This window comes from Gopherus evgoodei, chromosome 2 (assembly GCF_007399415.2).
Source record: "Gopherus evgoodei ecotype Sinaloan lineage chromosome 2, rGopEvg1_v1.p, whole genome shotgun sequence".
In the NCBI taxonomy this organism is placed as follows: Eukaryota; Metazoa; Chordata; order Testudines; family Testudinidae; genus Gopherus; species Gopherus evgoodei.
In genome coordinates, this window is record NC_044323.1 from 237,888,595 (window position 1) to 237,903,283 (window position 14,689).

General features: G+C 46.8%; 1 protein-coding gene across 2 annotated transcripts in view; it reads right to left on the bottom strand.

Annotated features, from left to right (window-relative positions):
- Window positions 1-14,689, bottom strand: part of LACTB2 (lactamase beta 2) — a 39,753-nt gene that overhangs the window by 9,251 nt on the left and 15,813 nt on the right. Inside the window, exon 7 of one of the 2 annotated variants that reach the window (XM_030553261.1) lies at window positions 12,776-14,439. The exons of the other annotated variant lie outside the window; for it this stretch is intronic. Within the exon in view, the coding sequence (XP_030409121.1) occupies window positions 14,396-14,439 (44 nt within the window). The 3' untranslated portion in view covers window positions 12,776-14,395. Of the gene's footprint in view, window positions 1-12,775; window positions 14,440-14,689 lie in introns of those variants that run through there. 2 annotated transcript variants of the gene reach the window in all.

The window sequence follows — 14,689 nt, forward strand, 5'->3', positions numbered from 1 at the left end:
ATATATACCCCTGCCGGCCCGCCCGCTCCTCAGTTCCTTCTTGCCGGCTACTCCGACAGTGGGGAAGGAGGGCGGGTGCGGAATGGATGTGAGCAACACATCTCGAAGAACAACAGTTACAAAGGTGAGTAACCGTGTTTCTTCTTCGAGTGATTGCTCACATCCATTCCAGTTAGGTGACTCCCAAGCCATACCTAGGCGGTGGGGTCGGAGTGAGAAGTCGCGGCATGGAGCACTGCAGATCCGAAGGCCGCATCCTCTCTCGACTGCTGGACCAGGGCATAGTGGGAAGCAAAGGTGTGGACCGATGACCAGGTCGCTGCCCGACAGATTTCCTGGATGGGCACACGGGCTAGGAAAGCCAGCGACGACGCCTGCGCCCTGGTAGAATGCGCAGTCACACGGCCCGTAGGGACATGGGCCAAGTCACAACAAGTCCTGATACAGGACGTAACCCAAGAGGATATCCTCTGGGAGGAGATAGGAAGACCTTTCATACGGTCTGCTACCGCCACGAAAAGTTGGGGGGATTTTCGGAAGGGCTTAGTCCTCTCTATGTAGAACGCGAGAGCCCTACGGACATCCAGCGAGTGGAGCTGCTGCTCCCTGCCTGAGGAGTGAGGTTTTGGGAAAAAAACCGGAAGGAAAATCTCTTGGTTGATATGAAAGGCTGAGACCACCTTGGGCAGAAAAGCAGGGTGTGGCCTCAGCCGCACCTTATCCTTGTGGAAGACCGTATATGGGGGGTCTACCACCAGAGCTCGGAGCTCCGACACCCGTCTAGCTGAGGTGATAGCCACTAGAAAGGCAGTTTTCCAAGAGAGGTAGAGCAGGGAGCAAGTAGCTAACGGCTCAAAGGGGGGTCCCATGAGCCGGGACAACACCAGGTTAAGATCCCAGGTTGGAGTAGGGGGACGGACGTTAGGGAATAAACGTTCCAGCCCTTTAAGGAATCTCGACACCGTCGGGTGAGAAAAAACGGAGCGACCGTCCGCACCCGGGTGAAAGGTGGAGATAGCTGCTAGGTGGACTCGCAACGACGATAAGGCCAGACCTTGCCCTTTGAGGGACAAAACGTAGTCTAAGATTTCGGAAACCGAAACCTCCATAGGGCGGAGATTTCTCTCTACGCACCAACAGGAGAAGCGCTTCCATTTCGCTGAATATGTGGCTCTTGTGGACGGTTTCCTGCTGCTCAAGAGCACCTCTCTCACAGGCGTAGAGCAGCGCAGCTCTGAACCAGTCAGCCACGCAGGAGCCACGCCGCTAGGTGCAGCGACTGCAGGTCTGGGTGACAGAGGGTCCCGTGGTCCTGGGTAATCAGGTCCGGATGAAGGGGCAGGGGAACTGGGTCGGCTATGGCCAAGTCCAGCAGCATGGTGTACCAGTGCTGCCTGGGCCACGCCGGGGCCACCATGATCACGAGAGCCCTGTCCCTGCGCACCTTCAGGAGGACCTTGTGGACCAGAGGGAACGGGGGAAATGCATAGTACAGGTGGGTCGACCACTGGATGAGGAAGGCATCCGCTATCGACCCCGGCTCCCTGCCCTGAAAGGAGCAGAACGCTTGGCACTTCCTGTTCCCCTTGGACGCGAAGAGGTCCACCCGGGGATAACCCCACCTCCGGAAAATGGAGAGAGCGACGTCCGGGCGAAGGGACCACTCGTGTGACAGGAAGGATCTGCTCAATCGATCTGCCAGAGTGTTCCGTACTCCAGGGAGGAAGGAAGCCCTGAGGTGAATGGAGTGGGCTATGCAAAAGTCCCAGAGACGTATCGCCTCATGGCACAAGGAGGAGGACCTGGTGCCGCCCTGCTTGTTGATATAGTACATGGTCGTCGTGTTGTCCGTAAAGACGGCGACACAACGACCCTGAAGCTGATGACAAAACGCTTGACAAGCAAGGCGGACCGCTCTCAACTCCCGTATGTTGATGTGGAGCCCCACCTCCTCCTGGGACCACAGGCCCTGTGTCCGCAGGGTCCCTAGGTGGGCCCCCCAGCCTAGATCTGAGGCATCCGTTGTCAGGGATACCGATGGCTGAGAGGGGTGAAAGGGAAGACCCGCACATAATACGGACTGGTCTAACCACCAGCCGAGAGAATCTAAGACCTTCTGGGGGATTGTGAGTAACATGTCTAAAGGTTGCCTTTGCGGCCTGTAACGACTGATAAGCCACAGCTGGAGAGGCCTCATGTGGAGCCGAGCGTAGCCGGTCACAAAAGTGCACGCCGCCATGTGGCCTAACAGGGTTAGACATGTCCTCACTGACGTCAATGGGGCTGACCGCAAACGTAGAACGATCGCCGCCATGGTCTGGAACCGTTGCAGAGGCAGCGAGGCCCTGCCCACAGTGGCGTCCAAGACGGCCCCGATAAATTCCACCTTCTGCGTGGGCCTCAGAGTGGACTTGTCTGTGTTTATCAAGAGGCCCAGACTTGCAAACATGGCGGTGATCACGCGGACATGGCTGTTGACCTGCTGTTCCGACGTGCCCCGAATCAACCAGTCGTCCAGATAAGGGAACACGTGGACACGGTTGCGCCGAAGATGCGCCACGACAACTGCCATGCATTTTGTAAACACCCTCGGGGCCGTGGACAGGCCGAATGGGAGGACTGCAAACTGATAATGAAGAGCCCCCACAACGAAGCGGAGAAAGCGTCTGTGGCGCGGCCAAATGGCAATGTGGAAATACGCGTCCTGCATGTCGAGGGCGGCGTACCAGTCTCCCGGATCCAGGGATGGAATAATGGTCCCCAGGGATACCATGCGGAACTTCAACTTCACGAGGTATTTGTTGAGTTCTCGCAGGTCGAGGATAGGCCTGAGGCCCCCCTTGGCCTTGGGGATCAGAAAGTAGCGGGAATAAAACCCTTTGCCTTTCTCGTTTTCCGGAACCGCCTCTATGGCTCCTTTGCTGAGGAGCGTCTGCACCTCCTGCCGAAGGAATTGCTCGTGAGAGGGGTCCCTGAAGAGGGACAAGGAAGGAGGGCGGGAAGGAGGAAACGAAACAAACTGCAGGCGGTATCCCATCTGCACCATACTTAAGACCCAGCGGTCCGATGTTATTTGGGACCACGCCGGGAGGAAAAACGAAAGGCGGTTTGAAAACGGGGGGAAAGGATCCATAGGGGAAACCGTTACCGCGCCCTCGGGCGCACCTTCAAAATGAAGGCTTAGGACCAGGCGGGGGTTTTGAGGAGCCTTGGTTCTGCCCCCCTTGGTTCCCAGACTGCCTGCGCCTGCCGTTCCTGCCGCGGCGCCTGTAAAGGTCCTGCCGCTGGCGGAACTGGGAAAACGGCCTACGTTGTTGCTGTTGTTGCGACCTAAAGGGTCTACGCTGCGTCACGGGGGTATGCATCCCGAGGGACCGCATGATGACCCTGTTGTCTTTTAGACTCTTGAGTCTGGGGTCCGTCTTATCGGAAAACAGGCCCTGGCCTTCGAAAGGAAGGTCCTGTATAGTGTGCTGGAGCTCCGGCGGAAGGCCGGAAACCTGCAGCCAGGAGATGCGACGCATCGTAACTCCTGACGCGAGGGTACGGGCAGCCGAGTCCGCAGCGTCCAAGGAGGCTTGTAAGGCCGTGCGTGCGACCTTCTTGCCTTCGTCCAAGATGGCCGTAAACTCTTGGCGAGCATCCTGTGGCAGCAGCTCCTTAAATTTGTCCACTGCCACCCAGGAGTTAAAGGCGTATCTGCTCAGCAGGGCCTGCTGGTTAGAGACCCTGAGCTGCAGCGCCCCAGCCGAATACACCTTACGGCCAAGGAGGTCCATCCGCCTGGCCTCTCTGGACTTGGGGGCCGGAGCCTCCTGGCCGTGACGCTCCCTATCGTTCACCGATTGCACTACCAGTGAACCGGGAGTCGGGTGAACATGTAGATATTCATAGCCCCTAGAAGGGGCCATGTACTTTCTCTCGACTCCTTTCGCTGTCGGAGGGATGGAGGCCGGGGACTGCCAGATAGTATTGGCATTGGCCTGGATGGTCCGTATGAAGGGCAGGGCGACCCTGGTGGGAGCATCAGAAGAGAGGATGGTGACAATTGGGTCCTCTATCTCCGAGACCTCCTCTGCCTGCAGACTCAGGTTTTGAGCCAATCGCCTGAGGAGGTCCTGGTGCGCCCTGAGATCCAGCGGGGGGGGACTGTTGGAGGAGGTACCCGCCACCGCCTCATCCGGGGAGGAGGATGATGAGACCCCAGGCACGATAGTGTCCAACTGAGGGTCTTCCTCAGCCCTCGCCTCTGCCTCCGGAGCCACAGTGGAGTCCTGCTGTTTGGGCCCTTCGTCCCCTTCCGGGGAGGGAGGGGGGCGAGACAAGGAGGCTTCAGGGGCCCTACGCTCCGCAGTCGCCGGCCTAGCAGGGAGCTGTTGGGGGCCCTGGGCCTGATGGTATGCCCAGGGTGTCCAGAATCCCCACTGTTGTGGGCCTTGGTCTTGCAGCGGCGGATCACCGAACAGCGCTGCCTGCCGGTCGGTGCCCAGCGCATACCCGCTGTCCGTCAGGGAAGATACGGACGGCTGTCTCGAGGGCCACGGTGGGGCCGACCCTGGATGGTAAGGGCCTGCGCGGGCCGGCACGGAGGATCGTCTCGGTGCCGGGGACCGGTGCCGGGAGTCATATCGGTGCCGGGACCGGGATCGGGACCGGGATCTATCACGGTGCCGGGATCCTGATCGGTACCGGGTGCCGCTTCGGTACCGGGACCTGCCACCAGCTCGGTGCCGGGAGGTCGACCGGGACCTGCCACCAGCTCGGTGCCGGGAGGTCGATCGGGACCTACCACCAGCTCGGCGCCGGGAGGTCGACCGAGACCGGGACCGGGACCTGCCACCAGCTCGGTGCCGGGAGGTCGACCGGTGCGGCGAGTAGCGTCGGGACCTGCTCCTGGAGTCGCGGTGCCGGTGTCGCCGACTGGAGCCTGACCGCGACCGTCTCGATGCCGACCGTTGCCGCGAGTGCGACCGGTACCGCTGAGGGGAGCGGTGCCGGGACTGCGAGCGGCGTCGGGATCTGGAGCGCCCAAGACGTCGGGACCTGGATGGCGAACGACTGTCTCTGGGCGGCGCCGACAGCATGGGCTTGCCTCTGGACACAACCCGCACCGGAGGTACCGGGGGTGGCAGCCAAGTGGGCTCAGTCAGGGCAATAAGGTCCCGAGCCGAGGCGAAGGTCTCCGGTGTGGACGGGACCACTACCTCAACCCCAGATCTCATGGGGGAGCTCGGCGGCACCGGACTCAACGGACCCGCCGGGCCCGGAGTCAACGGTGCTGACGGTGCCGGCGGCGCCGCGGCCGATGTCGAGGCCGGGCGCTCAAGCCGGGTCTGCCTGGCCGGAGTATCAGACTTCGACGGCCTTGGCTCTGATTCCGGTGCCGGAGAAGGTCGGTGCCGGGGAGTCTTCTCGGTGCCGGAGCGATCCGGTGCCGGTGCCGATACCACGGCCTGCGAAGCCGACGGGTCAAGTGCCGCCTCCATTAGGAGAGTTCGTAGCCTCTGATCCCTCTCCTTTTTTGTCCTCGGCTTAAAAGCCTTACAGATGCGGCACTTGTCAGATCTGTGCGATTCCCCGAGGCACTTCAGGCACGCTTCGTGGGGATCGCTGGTAGGCATGGGCTTCTTGCAGGCCGCACACTGTTTGAAGCCCGGCGAGACAGGCATGAGCCTGGCGCCGGGTGCCGGGAAGGGCTAAGCCCCCGGCAAAGAACTACTTAACAACTATTTAACTAAACTATCTACTTAACAAACTAATTAACAACTATATGGAACTAGAGATAACGATAGACAAGCGATAGAGATACTAGGAGAGCTAGGGACGTGGAGGACAGCTAAGCCGCGCTCCACAGTTCCAACGACCGACACGGCGGTAAGAAGGAACTGAGGAGCGGGCGGGCCGGCAGGGGTATATATAGAGCGCCATGGCGGCGCCACTCTAGGGGGCGACCTGCCGGCCCACTGGAGTTGCTAGGGTAAAAAAGTTTCCGACGAACGTGCACGCGCGGCGCGCACACCTAACTGGAATGGATGTGAGCAATCACTCGAAGAAGAACTACAAGGATTCCTTCTTCTTCCCTCCCAATCTCCTTTCTTCCCAAACTGCAGAATTTCTGCAAGCGGTTATTTTTAATATCTGTTCTACTTGGCCCTTATATTTCATCATATGAGATTTTCTTTACACATTAAAAGTCAAAACATTTGCAGGCAGGGCCGGTGCAAGGATGTTTCACGCCCTAGGTGAAACTTCCACCTTGTGCCCTCCTCCGTCTCCAAGCCCTCACCAAGGCACCCCACCCCACAGCAGCTCCCCCCCTCCGCCCTGAGGTGCCCCCCTGCGGCAGCTCTCCACCCCCCACCCTTCACCCTGAGGCACCCCCCCTGCCCCAGCTCACCCCTGCTCCGCCTCTACCATGAGCACACTGTCACTGCTTCACTTTTCCCACCTCCCAGGCTTGTGGCACCAATCAGCTTAGGCGCCGCAAGCCTGAGAGGCAGGAGAAGTGAAGCAGCCATGGCATGCTCTGGAAGGAGGCGGGGCAGGGGTGAGCTGGGGCGGGGAGTTCCCCTGCGTGCCACCCCCCCCTTACTTGCTGCAGGTGGCCCTCCCTGCACTCCCCTGTGCCAGCTCCCTCCACCTAAATGCCAGCGGCTACCGGGGCGGCCGAAGATCTGGCCACCAAGGTCGCTGCTGAAGAAAATGCCGCCACCCCAAATACTAGTGCCCTAAGCAACTGCCTAGGTCATCTAAATGCTTGCACTGGCCCTGTTTGTAGGCAAGTTATCCACTCTTTATAACTCCTAATTTATAAATAACGTAGCAACTGGTGATAATAAATTTTGTAAGCAGGAAACTATTGTATGGATGTGATTGCAGAAATGGATGAGGTGAATGGGGATGGTGTAACAACTGAAATACTTTTAGGCATACAGTTTTGAGTGTTAATTTTCTCCCTCAAACTGAACAGGGACAGGCCAAGTCCTTAGTTGGACAGGAAGCCTCATTGGAATATAAGCTGCAGGAAGTAATGTTTTCTCAGATTGTACTGAATAATGGCCCAGCATCATGTTACATTCTTTCAATTGTCAGCTTCTTGGCTTAAACATGTCTTATTAAAAGCATTTATCCTACTTGCTGCCCCATTCCCCAGTACATGCTACTGCCTGACCACAACAATTTCCATACCCTTTCTTCATTGAGCTTGTCATAAACAGATAGTTAAGGGTTAATAGAACAGGAGTACTTCATGTCTCTTTTGACTGTAAAGGGTTAACCTGACCAGAGGACCAAACAGGGGACAGGATACTTTCAAATATTGAGGGAGGGAAGTTTTTTGTGTGTGCTGTTAGTTTTTGGTGGTTGTTCACTCTGGGGGCTCAGAGGGACCAGACGTGCAACCAGGTTTCTCTCCGATACAGGCTCTTATAAGTTCAGAATAGTGAGTACCTACGTAGATAAGGTGAGTTAGGTTATGTTTGTTTTCTTTATTTGCAAATGTGTATTTGGCTGGGAGGAGTTCAAATGTGTATTTAGCTGGAAGGAGTTCAAATTTGTATTTTGCTGGAAGGATTTTAATTTGTACTTGTATACTTAGGCTGGAAGGGTATTCCCAGTGTCTATAGCTGAAAGACCCTGTACCTATTCCATTTTAAATTTACAAAAATAGTTTTTACTGTTTTTCTCTCTTTAATTAGAAGTTTCTTATTTAAGAACCTGATTGTTTTTTTATTCTGGTGTGAGACCCCAGGGGACGGGGTCTGGATTCACCAGGGAATTGGTGGGGAGAAAGGAGGGAAGGGGGAGAGAAAGGTTAATTTTCTCTCTGTGTTAGGATTACTTTCTCTCAGGGAGAATCTGGGAGGGGGAGAGAAGAGGAGGGGAAGGTGCAGTTTCCTCTCTGTTTTGATTCAAGGAGTTTGAATCACAGTGATCTTCCAGGGTAACCCAGGGAGGGGAAGCCTGGGAGAGGCAACGGTGAGGGAAAGGGTTTACTTTCCTTGTGTTAAGATCCAGAGGGTCTGGGTCTTGGGGGTCCCTGGGCAAGGTTCTGGGGGGACCAGAGTGTACCAGGCACTGGAATTCCTGGTTGGTGGCAGCGCTACAAGTACTAAGCTGGTAATTGAGCTTAGAGGAATTCATGCTGGTACCCCATCTTTTGGACGCTAAGGTTCAGAGTGGGGAATTATACCATGACAGAGCTGCTGCTCTACATGATATGTGTCATTACTATGGGGAGGATGGTAATACTTTTGTAATTTCTGAAGGTGAAAGCCAGTGTCAGTTTTTAAAATGAGACATTAAAATACATGGGGAAAAAAGTTCAGAGTTAACAAATTTTGCTCATCACACCAGCAATTTTCTAATCTGTCTCAGAACAGCAAATAAGACATCACAGTCTGGCAGCTGTCCAAATGTGTTGTGTGTAATCATTGGTGATCTCAAAGTTCTCAGGGGGAAGGTTTCTCTGAAAAAAGCTCTACCACAATTGCCAACTCTTTTTATACTCTCAGCAGAGAGTCAAGGGAGACTAAATTATCCTCATATTTCAGAACAATATTGGCACATATTGATGGGGTATCTTGCATGTCTACATACTGGACTTGATTCTGTGGATAACAGAAGTTTCAGTTTCTGAGACTATCAATCTGGTACCTTTCGCAATCACTGCATTTAATTTTATTTTGAATTTAATGTTACTTCTTCATTGTAGGTACATGTAGGTATGATGCTGGCAGACCTGGTCATGCTAGAATGTATTCAGCTCAATTCACTTGTGTATTAGTGCAGATCAAAGTAATGATCAGTTGTATAAGAGTGTATTGTGTGTTTAAACTTCATGAAAACTAATGGAATGTTATTTGCATGTTTTCACTTATCTGTTCCTGTTATAACGTAATAGCAAACATTTACCCTGCAACTGAACAACCAATCAAAGAAATCTTGTGAAACAATAATGAAGGACTTAAACGCAGAATGCTAATTTCAAAAAAAGTGGCAATTGTATATATGATTGTCAGAGGTCAAATGACTGGGTGCATTTCTCACTCACTGTCATCAAAGGAAAAGCCCACATGGGTAGAGACACTGTCAGATTGCTTTCTATATGAAGAAACTATAAATATGGATTCAAAGAAAGATCTATGAGTGGACGGTTCCAGGGAAATGTTTCAGACGCAAAGCTGAAATCCCCAGAGACAATCTGGGTACCCTGAAAAACTTCTGGGAAACTGGCAGTTTATTACATCATTAACATCATATGGCATTACAAATGGTGACTGACCTGTTAATATATTTTACCTGCGTTAACCTCTCAATAACTCATTTCCTATTCTTAGCAAATAAACTTATAGTTAGTTTCCTATAGAATTGGCTGCCAGTGTTGTCTTTGGTGTAAGATCTGGAGTGTCAACTGATCTGAGGTAAGTGGCTAGTCTCTTGGGATGTGGTGTGATTTTTGGTTTCAATAACCTTTTACCACAAAGTTCAGTTTGTCTGGGAGGCAAGATACCATGGAGTCACAGACTGTCCCCTTAGACCATCCAATCTAAGACTGGTATAATGATCCAGGAGTTTACATTTGTTACTGGTGTGGTGAAATCTAATTACAGAACACACCACCAGCTTGAGAAATCTGCCCTGTTTTCTGGCAGTTGGTCCGGACATAGGCACTCACAGTTGTGACCCGCTCCAGACAGTATGACAAAAGGTTCTACAAACTAATCATTCACTGCAATCCCAAGAATGACAAGCAAAAGTCCCAAACGGTATTTTGGTGTCAGAAGATTTTCCCTCTTTCTGACTCCCCATAGGAAGCTTCCACAACATTCAAATAAAGAGTACTAGAAATCCTTAAAGACTAAGCAAATCAGTTACTGATAACTCTCACTACATTGGGAACATTGGAGTTTAAGTTAAGAATAATTAAATAGGTGGTGTGAATCAAACACTTACATATTGTTCGTAATATTGGGGGAGGAAAGAGGTGGCGATAAGTGAGAAAAGGAAGAGGTCCAAATCTTGGAGATGCAGCTTTACAGGTAAAACATGTTTTAAATTTCTGCAATACCTATATGGAACTCCTGAAATTGAACAAGCTATTTCATAGTGAGACTAGGGATATCAATTAGAGAGACCACTATGACAAAAAGTCATGGCTTCAGGCAAGAGTATCAGTCCTGTAATACCTAATGAAAGGATCACTGTAGCTTCATATTTTCCAGCAAGGGAGGGAGGGGGAAGAGAGGCAGGATGAGTTAATGCTATCCAGATAAGGGTGAAATTTTATAAATCTAAACTGTCTGAGGAAAATAAGTAATAGTAAGAAAGTTGGTTATTTAATAAATGATGGAGATGAAATTGACGCAAATGGCTAATCCTACCTCTAAAACTAATGATCAACAAAGAAAATATAGAAAACTGACTAAATAGGAAAGAAAAGCCTGTTATTGATAAAGAGATAAGGAAATACTTGGAACATCTGATCATATACAAATTAGCTAATCTGGAAAATATGGATCTACAGTATTAACAGAAATTGTTAATAAACTTACTCTATGTACCATTGACCATTGTTTTCTGAAATGAAATTCAAATAACTAGGAAATTTCAAAAGATTGGGAAAAAACAAATGACATTTTCAAAAAATAAAAAGGAAAAAAGTGATCCCTGAAATCCATATGTTGAATTTCTATTCCTAGGAATGAAACAGATGGGGACAAATTTATGAAATAGCTACAGAATAACAAGACCAAAAATTGTAAGTAGACATTCACATACGGTAAATTGTGAGGAATTCCAAACACCAGAAAGGGAAAAGAAAGAATTCAAAAGGACCTAGACAAATTAGAAACATGGACAGAAAAATAATTCAATTGGAAAAATACTAGCTAACAGATCTTAATTCAATTAAATGCACAAACATACAGGGACTGGAAACTTGGAAAGCAGTAATGCTGAAGACCTAAGAATGACAATGGATTGAAAGTTAGACCTGAGCAGGCAAGTATGATTTGGCTCCAATCCAAATAGTTTGCCTACACGAAAAGGATTCCATAGAGCAAGGAGATAGCATTTTCTCTCCTTACTGCTCTGGTGAGACTTCACCTAGTAGATTAGGTTCAGTTTTGGCAACTCATTCCTAGAGATGCTGACAAGTTAGATATCACTCAAAAGAGCAGAGCAACAAAATGACCTTCTACTGTTTTCTGTACAATCAGGGTGGACAAATATCAATGATTTAAAAAAAACAAAAAAAAATCAGATTTTTAAAAATTAAATTGGATTTTTTTTAATAAAATGCTTTTTGAGGAAAAAACCTATCTAAAGATATCTTTGAGCTATAATGTATCTTAATTAAAACTATCTCATCATGGAATAGGGATTATAAATTCTAATTCTATAGTATGAGACAATATATTCATGTGATGTTTAAGAAAAGTTTTGTAAATGAGTTCCAATAGTTCATGGATTAAGGACCCAATCTTACAGGGTTTCAGGGGCTTCTTTATAGATTATTTAGGTTCATCTTTCTATCTACCCAATGGGACTCAGTGCTCAGTCTAGAAGATACCATCAGAGATGCTTAGTTTTGCAGTTCTCAAAGTATGGATTTGTGTCTCCAGAGATAACATGCTTGTTAACAGCAAAAATGTTTTAAATAAATAAATATACAGAGGTGAGAAATAACAGACCTCAATTCTATTGTCCCTCTGCAGATTTAGGTACACAGAGTCAATCCCTTACCTCGCTCGTGAAAAGTTTCAAAAAGTTCAATGAATAGAAGATTATTGGGGGGTGGAACAGATCTGGACAAGTAGTAGTAGTCTGGAGATAAGTAGTCTGGAGTAAGAAGGGAGGGACAGGCAGTAGAAACAAACGTGAAACTCTTTCAGCAGCATATTCCAGAAGTCTTGAGGTCTTTCTGAGTGTAGCCTTCACTGATTTGAGATCTACCATACCATTCTCTCACTAGAAGGGAAAACCAATAATGGCAGGAGCCTGTAAAAGAGATCCAGTTTGGGAATAAAAACCATTCAGGAAAGATATGTTTGCTGATGATGTTTTAAAGAAAGTCACACCAGTGAACTGGTGGAAGTCACTGAAGCACTTGGATTTAGAGACTGTTGAAGTGGTAATCTCACTTTTAACAGAAGTAGCTTCTTCTGCTGGTGTAGAAAGAATATTTCTTCCTTTGGACTAATTTATTCCAAACTGAGAAATCATTTGGGACCTGAAAAAGCAGGAAAGCTTGTTTTTTCTTTTCCAGATTTAGAACAAACAGGAAAATGAAGGTGAAGATGACTGAATTAGCTGCAGAAGTCAATATTTTAAGTTTCTCATGTTGATCTGGCTGATATAGTTGATTTAATTTTTGGTTTGTTTTTTTAAAATATTTCATTTAACTATTTTAGCTTAAAAACAATTTTAACAAAAACAAAACTGATTTTAAAAAACTTGAATGTTTAAGTTCAAAAATTCATATGCTTGTTTTGTTCAAATATTGCATGTTTGCTGTTGAAGAAAAATATCCAGAATATATAATGTTGTTGTTTTAGTTAAATAAAACAATTTAAATGTGTGTCTGGTGATGTTCTCCCCCTAATACAGCATGGCAAGAAAATCATCTTAATATTAATGATTAACTTGTTGAACTGGAGATAGTTCACTTCCCAATCACTTCATAAATATCTGCTTCAATTACCTTTGGTAAATGAAATAACCAAACAATCATTCATTATCTGATACAGCTGTAAAACTAATCTGAAAAGTTTTCAAAATAAATCATTCAAAAATGTATAGTGTGTACCTTCTAAAAATGAAACCTACATCTCTTAGTTGTGAAGAATATCTATTAAGATTATAACAAACAACAACAATGCACTTTTATGTAGAAATCCATGATTAAATCAAGTCTTCCTAACTAGTGATTTACATCAAATCCATCCTGTCTATAATCCATGTGTATTTGCTGTCAACTAACATTGGAACAATACAACTTCTAAAGCCAACATAAAAAAACCTAACTGACAAAATGTGCACATGCCGCATATGAAAATATAGGGTTGAACAATTTTAAGAGTCTGTAAAGGATTTTCCAAGGATGTAAGCATGAAAGATAAATATATCCGTATTCCATATTAAGTGATTTCAAAACAAGATTTGTGCCAGGATTAGAAGGTACATTTAAATCATACAGACATGTACTTTTTGAATACACACAGTAGTGCAAATATTTACAGGTTCAGTTACTTCAAAAGTTTAAGCTACACAGAAAACTGAAATTCAGGTCCAACATGATCTTCAGTTAAAACATTCTACTATATTTTTACATCACAGACAGTATATAGAGTCTTACAGTCAAGTTTTGCCTTGTTCCACCTTTGTAATTTACAAGATGTTGATGGGTAACTGAGGGCAGAATTTATAAATCATTATTTAAAAATGGCAAACACCTGTGACTTCAACTGCTTAGTGTTCAATACATCTCTAATAATTATCTGTATAGTATTTTTAAAATCATGTGATTGTATAATCTGACATTGTTTCATTTGCACATATAAAGTTTTGTTTGCATTACTTTTGCTATGATTTTATTTTATTAAACAATTGTCTTAACTGGCATGAATAGTTAAAATTAATAGTAGCTCCTTACACTGAATCTGCTAGGAAAGGTTTTTCCTCAGAGACTACAAAAAGCTGGAACTACTTTTTTGCTCACTTAGCTCTTGCATTGAATCTTTCTAGATTAAATAGCAACGCCCACATAGGGGCCAAAAATTTCAACTTTGGGTGTCTAAAATTAGGCTCCAAAAATCAATACTTAGATATCTTAATAAAAGTAGCTGGATTTTCAGAAGGGTTGAGCACTCACAGATCCCAAATAAAGTCATTTTTGCACTAGTATGAACAAGTGAAAATAGGTCATTGTGAAAGTCACTCTGCCACCTTCTCAATCAGTTTTTGCACTACAGCTGTCATCAATAATTACTTTATACTATAATAGTATCTTTACGAGCTGTTTTCTGTCAGTGGCAACACAAAAAGTCAACAATTTTACAAAAAGGCCAACATACAGCTGTTCACAGTAACTTCATTTGACTAATTGAATACACAAGTTTTTTCAACTCCCATCAGACAGAATATGACAATCATTGGTTATCTGGGTACTTTGTAACAAAAGATTACATAAAATTTATTTAAGACAGCAGAATTATGTAATTTATTTTTCTTTCCTAACAAAAATGTTGTTCTGATTTTACATAACAGCAGAGTGCTTTTGGATTCCTCTAATACTCCATCCAATGTTCTGCATATACAAGTTCATGTATTTATATAAAGAGGTTGTGTGTAGGTATTTGAGAATACACAATCTTGTTTCTATTTCTTGCAACACTTACAAACTGCTTTTCCACTTGAAGTTGGGAGACTTTTCATTTACTGTTAAGGAAAAAAAAAAAAAACTGGCCAAGTTAATCACTGAAAGCTATCATTGTTGGGTCTAAAAATACACAGTTTTTTGCTATGGAAAAGGAAAATATTAGCAAAATGAAGTAACTCAGGAAGCTTAATTCTAACCTCAGACACATGAAGTTGTCACACCATATATCTTAAATTCCATTTGTGCATGCACAGTAGCAGATTTTATTTTAAAGCCACAATGCTGTCCACCTGAATACTGAAGGTTAAG